The sequence below is a fragment of the Gadus macrocephalus genome, chromosome 5, assembly GCF_031168955.1.
Source record: "Gadus macrocephalus chromosome 5, ASM3116895v1".
NCBI lineage: Eukaryota > Metazoa > Chordata > Actinopteri > Gadiformes > Gadidae > Gadus > Gadus macrocephalus.
Window position 1 is genome coordinate 18614525 of NC_082386.1, and position 16795 is coordinate 18631319.

General features: G+C 47.1%; 3 protein-coding genes across 5 annotated transcripts in view; 2 read left to right on the forward strand and 1 right to left on the reverse strand.

The window, feature by feature from the left end:
- Positions 1-288: 288 nt before the first annotated feature.
- On the reverse strand, positions 289-6862 carry pacc1 (proton activated chloride channel 1). Of its 2 annotated transcripts, none has more exons than XM_060051592.1 (8): positions 6646-6862; positions 5058-5154; positions 4128-4337; positions 3796-3950; positions 2882-3021; positions 2434-2575; positions 1841-1942; positions 289-787 (listed from the first exon to the last, which is right to left on the reverse strand). In XM_060051592.1, exons 1-8 carry the CDS (start codon positions 6679-6681, stop codon positions 626-628), a joined length of 1044 nt encoding a protein of 347 aa, XP_059907575.1. In that variant the 5' UTR covers positions 6682-6862; the 3' UTR covers positions 289-625. The 2 variants fall into 2 exon arrangements, with proteins under 2 accessions (XP_059907575.1, XP_059907574.1); XM_060051591.1 differs by having other exon boundaries at positions 2882-3024; positions 6646-6861.
- A 105-nt stretch (positions 6863-6967) lies between these two features.
- Positions 6968-10998, forward strand: nenf (neudesin neurotrophic factor). Its single transcript, XM_060051710.1, has 4 exons — positions 6968-7681; positions 8011-8071; positions 8553-8656; positions 10019-10998. Exons 1-4 carry the CDS (start codon positions 7535-7537, stop codon positions 10193-10195), a joined length of 489 nt encoding a protein of 162 aa, XP_059907693.1. The 5' UTR covers positions 6968-7534; the 3' UTR covers positions 10196-10998.
- Positions 10999-11474: 476 nt separating this feature from the next.
- ezra (ezrin a) overlaps positions 11475-16795 on the forward strand; it is a 17592-nt gene continuing 12271 nt past the window's right edge. The window contains exons 1-2 of one of the 2 annotated variants that reach the window (XM_060051506.1): positions 11475-11635; positions 15234-15317. In XM_060051506.1, coding sequence (XP_059907489.1) covers positions 11624-11635; positions 15234-15317 — 96 coding nt within the window. In that variant the 5' untranslated portion in view covers positions 11475-11623. Of the gene's footprint in view, positions 11636-15215; positions 15318-16795 lie in introns of those variants that run through there. The other variant, XM_060051505.1, reaches the window with a different exon arrangement.

Here is a 16795-nt window from a genome sequence, read left to right on the forward strand (position 1 = left end):
AAAGCACAACATCCTTTTTCCTACATTAATGCCGCAGTCAGCGGAAAAGTCAACGGAAATCAGTATTGTTCCCTTAGTTGGAATTGCCCTTTAAAATCACGACTAAACTGATAACTGGTCAATTTGTACATCTTAAAATGCTTGCGTCTGCATTTGTATTTATCTAGTAAAATGTCAGTTCCTTCTTCTATGTCCGTTCTCTTCAGACCCATGAAATATCTACAGAATGAGAAAACAGTGAAAATGAAACCCAATGTAGTGAGTTTGGTTGCACTCATGTAATATGTCCCATATATCCCTTAAGGAACTTAACGCATGTTAACATGTTACCTATCAATAAGGTCCTGATCAATTAGTTCTGTATCGATTACTTCTACGTCAACAACCTCCCTGTTCAGCAGCAAAACTTGGTCCTGCAACGTATGTCCAAAAACCCAGATCAATTTGTGAAAGCATCAACGCTAAATGCTAATACCTTTAGCCTTTAGGTAAAGGCTAATGCTAATGCTAAGGGATAAAGGCTAAAGCCTTTAGCGCCCCCCGACATGGGATACGGTTTGGATGCAGCATGTCAAAGTGAACATCAGAATCAGGAGCATTCTTTCTCTAGTGTTGCGGGCGACCCTCAGGTCACACTGTTGAGCTCCCGGGCCCGGTTCCTCCGGTGCCTCTTCCTCATGCGGATCATCCAAGAGACGCTCAGCTTGGCAAAGTTAGCCGCCTTGAACAGCGCCATGAACACGCCGCACAAGATGGCCACCGAGTTCCATGGGTTGGCCGTCACGATCTGGGAGGAAGTGACGACACATGCGAGGGTTTCAGAAACATGTTGTGGGTTTACATGACGTATCATAACACTAACATAACACCGTCACGATCTTGGAGGAAGTGATGGCACGCAAGGTCTTCAGAACATGTTGCGGGTTAACACATGTTGCATCTTGTAACGCAACATAACACGTCACGATTCTCGGAGGAACTGATGGTATCAGAAACATGTTGTAGGTTAATATGATGCATAATAACACTAACATAACACCATCATGATCTGGGAGGAAGTGATAGTATCAGAAACATGTTGTGGGTTAACATGTCGTATCGTATCATAGCATAACACATCACAATCCTGGAAGGAAGTGATGTCACACAAGGGTTTCAGAAACATGTTGTGGGTTAACATGACGTATCATAACACCGAGTGTTCTCTGCGAACCGACTCGGATCTCGGATCTGACGCCACGCCCGCATTTTATTATTTAGCTCGGTCGTTGGAGGAAAACATGGACGCCACCCGGAAAGCTGTTGTCGCGGTAGCATTGGCAGAGTACCAGGCGCTCCAAAATAGGTAGGCTATAGGCCATAGGCAGAGATACGGACGCAGTAAGGTAGTGATTTAAATTGCCATTTAACCCACCAAAGCGGCCCAAGCACAATGAAAACAGTTCATACTTCAAGTCACACCGGGCGCAGCCATCTTGAATTCTGTCTCGGAATTTTGCTCGGTCACCACTGAGTTCAACCGAGATGGCGAGTTCGCCGTCCGAGGAAAAGGGGCGTGTTCGTGCGTGTCGCTAGGCAACGTCCTCGGACCTCCGAGACGGATGGATAATAAAACGCAGCATAACGCAGCATAACAATGTCACTATCTGGGAGGAATTTATGTCACGTGAGGGTTCCAGAAACATGTTGTGGGTTAACATGACTCGTCATATCATCCTAAAAATTTTAAAATCACATCAAATATGCCCTTTACAAACTTTTCTCATTGATAAATAACACAAAAAAATGAATGGCAGGGTGAACAAATGAAGGGGGAACTTGGAAGATGGGAGAACCTCACCAGTTTGATCTCCTGAATGAAGGGGTCCCGCCACTCGAACACCACGAAGAAGAGCTCGTCGGTGATGTTGGTGCGCCGGTCGTTGTACTTTACCACCCCCGACTGGACAGGAGGAAGAACAGCACCGCCTTGTTAATAAAGCGGCCATGAACACACACCGGGCTAGTTTGTTTCCAGGATGATGACCTGCTTAACCAAGTTCACCAAACAATTACATTCTATTGTTAATAAAATAAAGTTTAAAAAAACATTATAATTACTGTGATTATTATTACCGTCACTTTTATTATTACTACTTTAATTTATTTGTTAATATATTTATTTTTTTGCATCATCATTGTTACTAATTAATACGTGGGTTGAATTGGGTTAAAGATTTATATAAATTTTCCATCTTTTTAAATTAAATGTAAAAAGTTCTAATGGCCTGTGAATAGGAAAGGCAATTCTAGAGAGCATGCAACTAGCCTTTAGCTCCCTGCTCTCTAGAATCGGCTCTTCCTGTCCCCAGGTCATTAGAACGCCAATGGCCTGTGGACAGGAAGAGCCAGTTCTTGAGAGCAGGGAGCTGAGGGCTAAAGGGAGGCGGCTACCTCCTGGCGGAACTCCACCGCGTCGTCCTTCTTCCCCGAGGTCATCACCAGCGACATCTTCACCCAGGTACGGAACCCCCCCGAGAAGGTCCACATGGAGTAGTTCTTCTCACAGTCCATCATGAAGGCCGGCTTATCCGGGCTGGGGAACACGCGCGCGAGCACACAACATGCACGTTTGCACACACACACAGACACACACAAACCTTTTTTGAAACATTCATTCTATCCAACATTATCACAGACTTCCAAAGTCCAGACTTATCAAATCTCTACCAAAGTGTTCAATCGGGAACCCTTTGAGGCTCCTCTTTTTGATTAAAGAGAGTAAAAAACTATGAACCACCCCAGAGTAGAGATAGTGGATCGAGGCCGGGGGTCAGAGAGCCCCCGACGGCGGTGTTGGGGGGGGGGGGGAGGGGGGGGGGGGGGGGAGCCCGTCTCTCACCTCAGAGCCAGGTCCCCGAACTTGGCGAACAGCATGTAGGTGATGGCGCTGAAGTCCTCGTCGGCGTCCGTCAGGCTGAACTGCATGAAGATCACCTCTTTGTTCCGAACGTCCGACGGCCCCTGCACCACCAGCGCTTGCTTCTGCCGCAGGTCAAAGGTCACGCATCAGCATGCTTTCGTACTCAGAATGTGTGGCCAAAAATCATACGCCCACGACTAACCTGAAGCCGTGAGCACATAGGAGGCAGGACGCTTGTTAGTGGGACTTAAATGAAGAGCAGCAGGAGAAAAAGGAACGCTTGTTGGAAATGTTGGCACGGATTTCACGTCTTTGATTGTTTACCAATGTATCTAGGAAGTAGATAAGCTCACCAAACAACGAACAAAGAGTATCAACAAAATAAAGGTCCTCTTTGTCTTCATCGTTTTTATGATACTATGTGGGCAAATAGAACTGCCAAACCCCATTTTCATTTACAAAGAGACGTTCAGCAGACAAATTATCCTTTCTTCATAGCCACACCCTGTGACACTTGTGAATGTAGCTTAGGTGTGGTTGTAGCTACAGCTGCTAGCTGTAGTCTCAACGGTTGAGGAGAGAATGGTTAGATTGCCATTGTTTAACACGTTGTTGTTGTGGTGGTGATGGGAAGTACCGCTAGCTGGTAGCTAGCCACAATCAACATCAATATTGCAGCCACTGCAAAAAAAATTCCAAGTTCAGCACGAAGGAGTGTAGAGAAGCGATAAGCATCAGAACATTCAGTGAATTGAATATAGTATCAAACACGGTGTGTATCCAGCCAGTAGGAGTCAAACACAGTGTGTGTCCACTCAGTAAGATTCAAACACAGCGCAGCCATCAATACAGCGGAAGTCCACCGGCTACAGAACAGCTTCTCCAGGCCTCACCTGGGTTTGGTTGGTGAAGGGGCCCACGTAGGACACCTGCTCCATGGTGCAGTCCCCCACCTCCGGGGTTCCGGGAGCCACTAGCGGGGGGATGTAGTTGTGGTTGTAGTGTTTGCAGCTCAGCAGCTGGGCTTTACCCGGGTACAGAGCGATGCCTGCATGACGACACACAACATAGTGTTAGCTTAGCTGTGTATGTGTTTCAAGTGGGTGACGTGTGTATGGTATTTACGGCTTATATGTTTGGTCCTGCATCATTGGATCTATGTGTAGGTAGCTTAGATTCTTAAAATACGTAACACTGTGTAATAATAGCGTGCATGTGTACAGACCAGGGGGGGGGAAGAAGTCCACCTCCTTGTAGATGACGGACATGACGGGGTGGTTGAGCTTCTCCAGGAAGTCGGTGATGGTCTGGTAGGCCAGGAACACAGCCACCGTGGTCAGCAGCAGGTAGACGAAGATCAGGAACACCGTGAACACGCTCTTCAGGCACGCCTTGCTGAACCGCAGGGACGGGCCACTCTCCGGGAGGTCCTCGTCTGGGAGGAGGAGGAGGAGGAGGAGGAGGAGGAGGGGGGAGCAGGAGGAAGAGGAGATGAGAGGGGGGTGAGGATTGAGGAGGAGGAGGAGATGAAGGAAGGAGGAGGAAATGATAGGAAGAAAGAGAGGAGAGGAGGAGGAGGAGCAGGAGGAGACGAGAGGGGGAGGAGGAGGTGGAGATGAAAGGAGGAGATTAGGTGGAGATGAGAGGAAGAGGAGAAGGAGATGAGATGAAGAGGAGATGAGAGGAGGAGGAGGAGGAGATATGAATAGGTGGAGATGAAAGGAGAAGAAGGAGGAGCAGAAGGAATAGGGGTAGATGGAGGAGATTAGATGAGGAGGAGATGGAGATGACAGGGGGTGAGGATTGAGGAGGAGGAGGAGGAGGAGGAGGAGGAGGGGAGCAGAAGGAAGAGGAGGAGCAGGAGGTTTGCTTAACTCACTTGAATCCTGACTCTAACAGTTTTCTGTGCTTATAAAAACTAAGCAAGGTTTGGGAGATCAGAACATAAAACACTAAAGGAGATCTTAACCCTAAACAAAGAAGAAAACAATAGAATACCTTATATAACAACAGAATGCAACCCAAGTTTGGATACAGGCTGAAAAGTGAATCAAAAAGGAGGATGAACTTCTTATTTTCCAGAAGATTTAACTTTAATTTGAATGAAAAAGATATTTGGTGGTGGTTTAAAAAGCTCCATGGTGTCAGTCTGTACCCGGTGCCACGCTTCTGCCATTGGGTTCCTCGACGTCAGGGTCATCAAAGATGCTTTGGTGGAAATCGGGCTGCTTGTCCGATCCATCACCGTTGAGCTGCCAAAGCAAAACCAAAGTGAAACCAAAAAACGTAGAGGTCAAACGTACCACAACAAGGACTGATCATCAGCGATGACTACAGTAGGGATTCATTAATAATCAGCATGTTAGTTGCTGCGTTGTAAGCAGACAGGAAAAATGAAATAAAAAATAAAAAAAAGTAAAATAATTTAGATAAAACGAAATAATGGAAATTAACAAAATACAAAACAATACACAAAATGAAAAAGTAAAATAAAATACAAGACACAACACAAGTAAATAAAATAATAGTGTAATGGAGTACAGGTGCAAGAGTGGGTCAGTCAAAAGGCATCTGCTAACAGTTTGGTTTTTAATCTGGATTTATAAATGGAGATGGTGGGAGAAGTCTTGATGTCTAGGGGTAGGCGGTTCCATAGACGACCGCATAGCAACTGAAAGCTCCCTCTCAATGCTTTGTGCGGGCACTTGGTTGTACCAGTTTGTATTTTTCTACCGATCAAAGTGATCTGGAGTGACTGTAAATTTTAAACATGTCATTCTGTCAGTAACCAGCTGCATTTTTAATCATTTGGGGAGGTTTGATTGCTTTTGGGGGAGACCAGTAAAAATACCATTAGTCCACCCTGCTAGTGATGAATGCATGAATAAGCTTTTCTTGGTCTCCTGGTGACATGATTTTTTTTTACCTTTGCAATATTTTTTTAAATGATAAAAAGCAGGTTTTGTTATTACCTTCATGTAGCTACTGAAACTTAGGTCATTGCCAATAATTACTCCAAGATTTTTCACGGTGTCGGCTACGATAAAATCGTTCGTTCCCAGTAGAGTGGCAGTCTTAAATCTATGCTCCTTTTTTCCCAAAAATATGACTTCAGTCTTGTCAGTGTTCAGATTAAGAAGGTTCTGTGACAGCTGGGACAACCCTGAGGGACTCCGCAGGTTAAGGACGTAGGTGTTGAGTTAGTCCAATAGACACATAAAAACTTCTATGCTCTAAATAGGACCTAGCCAGCTGATGACAATGCCATGAAGATGAAGTCCCATACAGTGCTCAAGGCTATGCAGTAATATGCTGTGGTCAACAGAGTCGAAAGCTGCACTGAGACCCAACAGCATTAGAACAGTGGTTTTGCCACTGTTCAATGACTGAGTCATTGTTTGGCCGAACATCATTTGCTACTTTTATAAGGGCTGTTTCAGTGCTATGATAAAAACCTGACAGTAAGAGATAAAAGCAGCAAGTCCAGACCAGGCTAAACGACACAGTAAAAAGCGTCCAGTCAGCTTTCCCTCTGAAACCCACCCGTCGATATCAGTCACATGATACGCGCTCAAACATATAGACGACGCTGCTATTTTTTCATCCGTCAACGTGGAGCTATGCAACTATGTCAAGTGTATCACATCAGAGTAGACTTCGGCAGAAACTTTCCGTGTTACCGGAGCCCTATTGTCAACAACAACAACAACAACCACCACCATGAAGCAGCTCTAGTCACTCACCTCCTCGTATGACTGGGAATCATCGCTTCTGATCATGCCGAAGCCCAGCCTCGGGTAGGCCCCCTGGTCAGGAGATTAAGTAAAAATCACAAAGCCACACATTTTAATTGCACATACATGTTGAATTTGACAGGAGATCTCCCGGCGATCCCAGATCGGTTAGCGTCTGTTAAACAAGCCCTTCCCCTAAAAGCCGGAGCTCTGCGTAAATCTGCAGCCAGGGTTGCCAGATTGGGCGGGAAATCTGGCCCAATCTGGCAACACTGTATCTGGACTCTCGTCCCGCTCCCTTGGTCCTCGGATCCCTGTCTCCTTCCCTGTTTGATTTGGGAGGGGGGGGCTTTCTCTTTCACTGTCCCGGGGGCGCCCTTTCTCTTTCACTGTCCCGGTTGAGGTAGGATCTATAGGCCAAACGCATGAAAACTGTAAATTAAACACTTTTTTTTTCTTAATACATTATCAAATTATGTGTATCAGCCAAGTCCACATTATTGCAAGCCGCGCGACACGGGTATAACTAGATATTGAGAATTATTATAATTTTTTCGATATTTCTCCGCGCAAAAGCTGCCTATGTTGTATTTGTTTATAAAGGTGTCCCGATAGTTCCGCACCATTCCCGGGATCTCATAACCTTCAGTCGGTAATGAGTCCCGGGCCATAACCCGCCCCAGCCTGCTGTCTGAAGACGCGTAGAGCGACTGGGGGCGCATGTCCCGGGACGGTGGGTATATTCCCACAACCTGGGACAGTTTAGGGCGATGTGTGTAGATGGATTAACCAAATATACGGGTTCTAATCCGGGTTCTCTAGACCTGTCTTGTCATCGAAACACGGCAAGGCGGAAGTGGTCCTGCTGGCTGGACTGGACTACTCACACAACCACACCATGGCAACTGCAACGACGCGACTTTGCGCTTTTTTAATGGTGTTTTATACGTGTTTTGCGGACGATATCAACCTGATTCACAAACCAGACTCGGCGCCAGTCAGGTTGTTCACAGAAGAAGAGCTGAAGAGATACGACGGCAGCGAGGTGAGAGTGTGTCTGTTTGTTTGTGTGTGTGTGTGTGTGTGTGTGTGTGTGTGTGTGTGTGTGTGTGTGTGTGTGTGTGTGTGTGTGTGTGTGTGTGTGTGTGTGTGTGTGTGTGTGTGTGTGTGTGTGTGTGTGTGTGTGTGTGTGTGTGTGTGTGTGTGTGTGTGTGTGTGTGTGTGTGTGTGTGTGTGTGAGAGAGAGAGAGAGAGAGAATGTGTGTGTGTGTGAGAGAGAGAGAGAATGTGTGTGTTTGAGTGTGTTTATGCAACTCGATGTACAAAGGATAAAGTTATATTTGGTGTTCCCCTGTCATCATGTGAACAACGTAGGACGGACAGCCCATCTACATGGCCATCAAGGGAGTTGTGTTTGACGTGACCAAAGGAAAAGGTACAATGAAACGCCACAACAGCCACTTGCACGTCAAAGTGAAACCAAATCTGGTTCCATTATATTACCTGATATCTCTGATTGGCCATGATATATGCTTTTATAACATATATTACTTTCCGTATAACACAGGTATAGCTACAGGTCCAATACATAAAAAAAACAAAAACTTTGTTGCTTTGTGCTAAAAGACTTAGGAAGAACGAGTATTTTTCTTCCGTTGTTTTTGTTGTAGTTATTGAAAGACTCCTAGTTCCGTCGCTGAGGGAATTAGGAACTAGGAGCCTTCCTCTTCTGTTGTTTTGCTCTATTTCTGTCTGTCTATATTTAATGTTTTATTGCCACCTGACATCATTGCATGACAATGTGTGTAAGGTGTATTGCTGGGTAAGGTCCTCTTTGCGATGTACAGTTTGGTGGAGAACCCTTTCCCCACCGGAGACGGTAAAATCTAACCGGACCCTGATGGTTTGACCTCCAGGGTTCTACGGTAAAGGGGCCGCTTACAACGCCCTGGTGGGCCGAGACTCGACGCGGGCCGTGGCCAAGATGTCCCTGGACCCGGCGGACTTGACCCCCGATACGGTGGGTCTTTGTGTGTGTGTGGGGGGGGGGGGGGGGGGGGGGGCTCTCGAGCAGGTGGGGGGGCTGGAACTCTCTGCAGGTAACCGGGTCGGTTCCGTCAAAGAGCAGGAGGCATAACATTTCGGGCGTTTAGCAGATGCTTAAATCCCAAGCGACTTATACTAAGTAAATTTGTCAGAAGAAAGAGACACAATATATCGCCGTCTGTACAGTTAAGATGTTCATAGAACCAAGCGCCAACCACTAACATTCGCTAGGTTAACCCATTCCCCGTATCCAACAATGATAGCTAGCATAAGATGCTAAACAAAGCTAGGTACTATTTTTTAAGTGCAAGGTGTCATTTTGTTCTACACTTAGGAACAGTGAACCTGCGGCCATAGGGAAGACGATGTCAGTAGCTCCAACCCCCATACCGTCCGGGCAAAACATAGCTTTTAAAGGTCCCATGACATGCCACCAGGTGTGGGTTGATTAGCCGTTACAAGCCGTTTTGGAAATCTGTCCCTTATGACATCACAGGTGGGCGTGTCCACCTAGATGTGTGACGGATAGATGAGCAACGTTTGCTACAGTCCACTGGGGAGGCTGGTAGACTGATCTATCCAGTGTACATCTAGGTGGACACGCCCACCTGTGATGTCTTAAGGGACAGATTTCCAAAACGGCTTGTAACGCTCAATGTAAAAGGTTGACTCTCCTCGTGACCGTGAATGTTTGCATACAGCGCGAAGGCTTTATGCGCGCAGGCTTGATGCGCTCCACTTTTTTCTGTGGAGAACCAGCGCCTTGAATATTTACTACAGCGTTTCTACAGCTCGATGCGGTTTCGCAATGACTCCGTCTTTACGGAGATATTCCTGAACCTCATAAAACGAAACTGGATCGTTTTCGCCCATTTCGGCTCCGTGTGGACGGGTTCTAAACAACCCCCTAACCACGCCCTCTCCTTCTATGCCTTCTCCCTCCCCTATGTTTCTCCACCATTGAGCAGTGTTGCATTTCACGCATTTGTGATTGACAAGGCAAGATGGATTCCCAGAACCAATCACAGAAGAGATGCCGTGATTGGTCAGAATGAGCCGGGATCGGTCTCAAATCGTTATTGGCTCATAGAGATGCAGGCGAAGTCGAGGGGAAACTGATATTCTCACATCACATTCACCCACTAAGAGCTGTTGGCATTTCTCACAAATTATACCCAAATAAAATATCTCAAATCCTCACTACTGCACCTTTTAAGCTGGATCATTGTCGCACCTTGTATCGACTGGGACTGGTTTTGGAGCAATGTGGATACAAAGAGTTTAGGTCATGGACGTTATGGTCGCTCACTGGTTGCCCTTCTCCTTCCCCCTTCAGGAGGGTCTCACCGCGGACCAGCTGAACTCCCTGGAGAAGGTCTTCGAGGGCACCTACAAGACCAAGTACCCCATCGCGGGGTACACCGCCGCCCGCATACTCAACCCCGACGGCAGCCCCAACAAACACTTCCAACCGGAGGCCCAGCCCCAGCTCAGAACCAAAGACGAGTTCTGAGGGGGTTCTGATCAACCCCACAGGCCCCGCCTCCCTCTCTGACGTCAGAGAGGGAGGCGGGGCAGTGGGAGTGGTGGCTATCTCATTCAGCCGAATAAACGGATGACGAAGATGACGACATAAGAGGCATAAGAGACAGAACGCCTTTTTTTTTATTTTATTTACCTTGCCAGCGGATTTCCTCAGAAACTGAACGGGACTCTGTGTGACGGGTTTTTTATTGGGGGGGGCCACCCGGGGAGTGCCCTGTTGATTTATTGGGGGTGCCTCCCTGTGACTGGGCCTGTGTGTACCACACCAACGATCAATGATAGTGAAAATGAGGATAGTGATGATAGTGATACAGAGATGTACTCTGTACTCTCCAGCTGTAGAGCATCCGTAAGCCCCCTCCCTACTGTCCTCACTAGTGGCTTGTATCTAAAAAATACTCATAAACTATAAGTGGCATCGGAGAATAAGGTGAGTGAGCTGTAATAGTGACATTGCCATAACGCAGTATAAAGCACTTTTCCCTGACCCTGGCTTAAGATATAAAGTACTAGGAGGTAAAGTTATTAAGTCTTTACAACTAAGGTACGTGCTGTACAGGAAGTCAATGCTGACCACACGTTGGACATTTGGTCAACAATTCGACTCCTACCTGCAGGCTTGTTTCGTTTAGTAGTTCCCCTCTCAGTCTAGTAATGTTTCACTACCTGACAGAAGCTGATATTCAACAGCAGAAAACACTAACCACAGCTATCGGTTATCACAGCAAATTCAATCTTTCAAATAAACGATCAAATCATCAGATCAAAAAATTGTCATGCATTTATATTCCATCTGTACGGTTTAATATAAAACAATTGAGGAAAAAAATCTAAAAGGACTTTATTTGCTATTTGACTGTGTTTTTCTGAATAAAGTGCCTTAATCCTCAACCTCTCAAAGACATGGTATTAATGATGTCAACTAGAGTGCTACACCTTGCTGAAGTAAAAGGAAGTACAGATAAGTGAAAGAGATTAGTTATTTGAGCGGTTAAGTACGCTTCCATTATTCCTATCCTCTCCCTACGGCGCCTCCTGAAGGAACAACTCATCATTGTGTGCTCGAGGGTCAAAGGTCGCTGGGTTCCGTCTCGCTGTCGGGGGGGGGGGGGGGGGGGGTTAGTTGCTTCCGTTGTGATGAGCCTCCCCCCCCCCCGCCCCGGTGGAGGGGGCGTGGACCAGAGGGTGCGTGGGCCACCGGGACAACCACCTCCAGCTGGGTTCAAAGGACGTTAGCCCTGCCCAGCCGCCTTGCCCCGCTGCTGGGGGGAGCCAACGTCAGCCCCAGCCCTCAGTCAGGTGCAGTTGCTCGCAGACCGCCCAGCGTCTCCCCTCCGTCCCTCTCTGCTCTGAGAGAACTTTCTACTGTAGCCGTTTGAAAACACTCCAAGCCAAGATGCCTAAAACAGTAAGATCTTCTTCTTTGGTTCCTCGTGGGGGATTTAGTTCAAACTAAATGCAGTTATGTAAGGTGAAACAATGATGACATAATGACATGACGATGGTTTAATGACGTCCCCCCTTATGTCTTCTGTCTGGTGTTTGTAACGGGACAATGTTTGATTTGATGCTCGTACCGTGTTGGATAGAGCTGTGTTCTGCTTGGCTCTTGACACCAAGTCATAAGAACCCAGCCACTTATCTTCAAGGACGTCGTGACTCGTGACATAATGAATGGAGACCCTAAAGGTCTAAAGGTATTTGCCGTTCAACCCAAAGTCAGTTGGCACAGATCGCTGACTTCAGTTCAACTACATCAACAACTGCAGAACTCTGTAATATTCCATGAAGTGTACAGCTACAGAACAAATATGTTTGTCAGGGTTTATTGTGGCATTCTTGTGTGGCAACTTGCAAGAGGGACCTAGCCCTCTTGGAATTTACTCATTAACCAGATGGTGTTTGCAGTTTGACCCCTGTCCCATCGTAGCATCACATCGTACAACAATACCAGAGGAAAGAGGGGCCCGCTGGGCACTTTAAACCCCCATGAGATCACCTGGTATTGGGACCGGGTCAGGCTACAGTAGGGGTAGGGGTTTGGGGTTGGATTGGGTTTGGGGTTGAGATAGGGTTAGGCTACAGTGGGGTTAGGCGTTAGGGGTTGGGTTTGGGGTTGAGGTAGGGTTAGGGTACAGTAGAGTTAGGGGTTGAGATAGGGTTAGGGTACAGTAGGGTTAGGGGTTAGGGGTTGAGAGGGAGGTTAGGCTACAGTAGGGTTAGGTGTTGAGATATGGCTAGAGTTCGGTTTGAGGGTTAGGGTTAGGTTTTAAGGGAATTTAAGTGTTAGGGGTTAGGGTTAGGTTTTAAGGGGATTTAACTGTTATGAGTTATGTTAGGGACCTCAGAGAGATGCTGTGCGTGGAGCTCATAACTCTCCACACAGGCCACTCATGGCTGTATGGCTTGATGTACTTTATGATGTCTTTTGTTGACTCGTTCAACATTTGGTCAAGGGTAAAAAGTGGGGAAGTTCCCCTGCGATACATCGGATACAACTCCGCAAGGGTTCATTTAGATCGTGACTCAACACAACGAGAGTGAATCTCTGCACTCTTATCGGAAACCTCAAGGGTGAACGTTCTTATCGAAGGGTGAATTCTCTGCAGGGTGACCACTGACGTCTGAGTGAGCCCGCAGGGTGGCTCGAGATTAAGTATGCAGAGTACCTTCAAGGGTACGTAGGGTATGCTGCGCGCACCTTAGAGTGACGTCCGCTGCGTGGTCAGCACATGCACTACGTACTCAGGCCTTACTCGCCAGGGGAGGAAAGTACTCAAGTACTTATACTCATGAGTCATGCACCAATGTGAGGTGTTTGTACTTGAGTTATACTTTTTCTCCACAGACAAAAGGTTTTATCTATCTATTATACTATAAATAATTGAAGTAAGGGTTTGCAAGAACCTACTTTTATTTCAGGAACTTGGTGCTACCGTTTCTGGACCACATTTACCACAACCTACTAAAAGTAATACTCCAATAGTACACTGAATGGAGGAAAGTTCCTTTGTAACTCAGCAAGGTAAAGGATTGGAGTACTTTTCCCACTACTGCCTGTACTGTTGACAGAGCAACTAACTAAACACAGAGCAGGTTAAGAACACCGGCTGATGTATGGTTGGGTGGTGAGGGGGGGGGGGGGGGGCGGGGGGGGGTGCATATATTAGTCTCCATGCCTGAGTGCTCTAACAGATGACAGCGTTTCAAAGTGAAATCATTAACCCAAAGTTGGTTACGTTTTCGTACATGACGGGTACCGACAGTTATTCCACCGCTAAGTGTGGCACAAGTCAATCAAATCATTCAAACTCTATTTGTGTCGAGCACTTAACAAAAATATTAAGAAGGAGAAGTTATGCTCTCTGTGTTGGTAATGAGTAACTGCCAATCACAAGTCATACATGTCCTGAGGCGGAAACCACAATGTAAAGGTTGTTGCTGTGGCGATGGTGGAGGTGGTGGCGGCCATTTTCTGAGCCCCGGGCAGTTCTGTGCCGGATTTGGTGGCATGGTGTGAGGGAATGTCGAGCTGGAGTTACGATGCCATGGTCCGATGTTTCAGGACTTTATCTTTACGACTTGCCGGGTGTGCACTAAAGAGTCACTTCATAAAACAGTTGGGTAACACTTTAATGGGGTCAGGGTTCACGGACAATTGTTTAACACCTGAATTTTCCTTTGTTTAAAAGAGAAGGATGTCTTTTAGCACACGTTTCCATTGAAACGTTCTCCTCCATTAGTTACGTATCTACACCATGTGTTCGTTGTCCCATTTGATCTGTTTTGTAGTGTAGAATAGATAGAAGATAGATAGAATTCCATTGCCAATTTTTTTATAGCTCATGATTATCACACCGATTGTGTTCGGGCGGGGGCTTTTATTGTGGCAAGCATTCTTCTGGGTGTGTTTGACTCGGTTGCTAAGGGGCTGTTCTGAACAGCCCCTTAGCAACCGAGTCAAACACACCCAGAACAATGCTGAACAGCCTGTTCAGCATTGTGCTGGTTGCTAGGGGGCCTGGGAATAATATAACTGCCAGGTCGGAGGAAACTTGGCAGCGCGGCACTATTTTTATATTGTAATCTGCTGTCTTGCAACCTTGCAGCCCCTTGGCAAGGATAGTCCAGAGTCCGGCCAGATAGCAGCAGGGAAACGTGGACTCATGGACCGCATTAACACTTAGCTAGGATTAAAACACCTTTAAGACTTAATTGGGAAAAGCTTAAGGCCCATTTAAGACATGTCTTATACAACCTTTAGGGCTTGTTGAAGAATTGAAGAAGAATGGTTCAGGAAATGTTTAAGATGCATTGGCGACATATCCGAGAACTGTTTAAGCCATATTCAAGAGACCCGTAGACAATCATATAAGTTAGGTTCTAGGACCTGCATCAACAAATGGAAGGATTTTGGGGTGCACCGGTAACTCACCTAGTAGATAAGGACTGAGCCCATATAGAGACTATATGGGCTCAGTCCTTATCGATTTCTGCCTGTGGTCCTTTGCTCTATGTCCTCCCCTCTATCTCCCAGGCCTCTCTGTCTATCACTCTATAATAAAAAGCATTAAAAATAATGCAAATGCAAGGATTTTAGAATGCTTCGTTTTTTGTCTGATATTTATGAGTACATATAGTTCTTACAGCCTGTGTAGTCCAACTGGTATGTTTTCGCATCAATATCGCCAGGTTAGGAGTTTGATTCCCGACTGTCCATATGCGAATTCATGCACAGCTGGTATTGCATGACGCTGAAGTGTCTCTACCTACCTAACATTACATAGCATAGCATAGCATAGCATAACATAGCATAACAATGACTAACATAGCATTACATTGAATAACAGCATAACATTGACTAGCAAACCGTAACATAGCATAGCATGCCATAACATAGCTTAGCATAACATAGCATAGCATAACCTAACCTAACTTAACACATTGTTATGGAGGTGTTGGCTGGGAGGTCATGTGACTAAAGAGAGGTGATGTGTGTTCTGCAGATCAACGTCCGGGTGACCACCATGGACGCAGAGCTGGAGTTCTCCTTCAACCCAAACACCACGGGGAAGCAGCTCTTTGACCAGGTCAGTACCCTAACCCCTTCCCCCGACCCCTAACCCCTGACCCACCCAAACACCACGGGGAAGCAGCTCTTTGACCGGGTCAGTACCCTAACCCCGACCCCTAACCCCTGACCCACCCAAACACCACGGGGAAGCAGCTCTTTGACCGGGTCAGTACCCTAACCCCGACCCCTAACCCTGACCCTTTTACCCCTGACCCACCCAAACACCAAGGAGAAGCAGCTCTTTGACCGTTCAGTACCCTAACCCTGACCCGACCCCTAACCGACCCAAACACCACCCGGAAGCATTTCTAACCCATAACCAGAGTACCAGTCTATCCAGTGCTGGTGGGTGTGGGTACCAGTCTAACCAGTGCTGGTGGGTGTGGGTAACAGTCGAACCAGTGTGATGTGGGTGTGGGTAACAGTCTAACCAGTGCTCATGGGTGTGGGTCTAACATGTGATCCTGATAACACAATAACACTGCTTCCTCTGAGTCACCCTGCTATCGACCCTCCGATACCCAGGGATCAGGACAAATTCCTCCCTGACTCATCCTGCAGAGACACCCTCCACTGTGACCGGGAGAGGAGGTCTGACTGCGTCTCTAGGTCTCACTGTGTCTCTAGGTCTCACTGCGGCTCCAGGTCTCACTGCGTCACTAGGTCTCACTGCGTCTCTAGGTCTCACTGCGTCTCTAGGTCTCACTGCGTCTCTAGGTCTGACTGCGTCTCTAGGTCTCACTGCATCTCTAGGTCTAACTGCCTCTCCAGGTCTCACTGCGTCACTAGGTCTTACAGCGTCACTAGGTCTCACTGCGTCTCTAGGTCTCACTGCGTCACTAGGTCTCACTGCGTCTCTAGGTCTCACGGCATCTCTAGGTCTCACTGTGTCTCCAGGTCTAACTGCGTCTTTTGGTCTCACTGCGTCTCTTAGTGTCTCTACGTCTCACGGCGTCTCTAGGTCTCACTGTGTCTCTAGGTCTCACTGCGTCTCCAGCGTCCCTAGGTCTCACTGCATCTCTAGGTCTAACTGCGTCCATAGGTCTCAATGCGTCTCTCAGGCTTCAGGTCTCACTGCGTCTCAAGGTCTCAGTGCGTCTCTAATTCACTCTGCGTCCCTAGGTCTCACTGCGTCCCTAGGTCTCGCTGCTTCCCTAGGTCTCACTGCGTCTCCAGTTCTCACTATGTGTCTGTGTGTGTGTGTGTGTGTGTGTGTGTGTGTGTGTGTGTGTGTGTTGTTGACTGAAGGTTCTGTTTGATAAGCTACGGCTGCACGAGCGCTGTGAGAACAAGAAACTCCCCAAGACCATCAATAACAACAGCAGTCAACATCAGAGGCTGCTGTGAGGAGCACACGCACGCACCCACACACACACATGCCGCCCGCACACACACACACACACACACACACACACACACACACACACACACACACACACACTGAAGGTCATTCCGATCAACGAACAAAAAACATTCTGTACAAATAGGTGTACA

What these genes read in the sequence shown, in the direction of transcription:
- pacc1 (XM_060051591.1), bottom strand. Translation starts at nt 6,681, where the DNA reads ATGATCAGAAGCGATGATTCCCAGTCATACGAGGAG. An exon ending in TGGCAGAAGCGTGGCACCGG is followed by an intron (nt 4,338 to 5,057) that starts GTACAGACTGAC and finishes TCCTCCTCCCAG; the next exon opens with ACGAGGACCTCCCGGAGAGT. An exon ending in TTCGGGGACCTGGCTCTGAG is followed by an intron (nt 2,576 to 2,881) that starts GTGAGAGACGGG and finishes CGTGTTCCCCAG; the next exon opens with CCCGGATAAGCCGGCCTTCA.
- nenf (XM_060051710.1), top strand. Translation starts at nt 7,535, where the DNA reads ATGGCAACTGCAACGACGCGACTTTGCGCTTTTTTAATGGTGTTTTAT. An exon ending in TGACGTGACCAAAGGAAAAG is followed by an intron (nt 8,072 to 8,552) that starts GTACAATGAAAC and finishes TTTGACCTCCAG; the next exon opens with GGTTCTACGGTAAAGGGGCC. An exon ending in CGGACTTGACCCCCGATACG is followed by an intron (nt 8,657 to 10,018) that starts GTGGGTCTTTGT and finishes TTCCCCCTTCAG; the next exon opens with GAGGGTCTCACCGCGGACCA.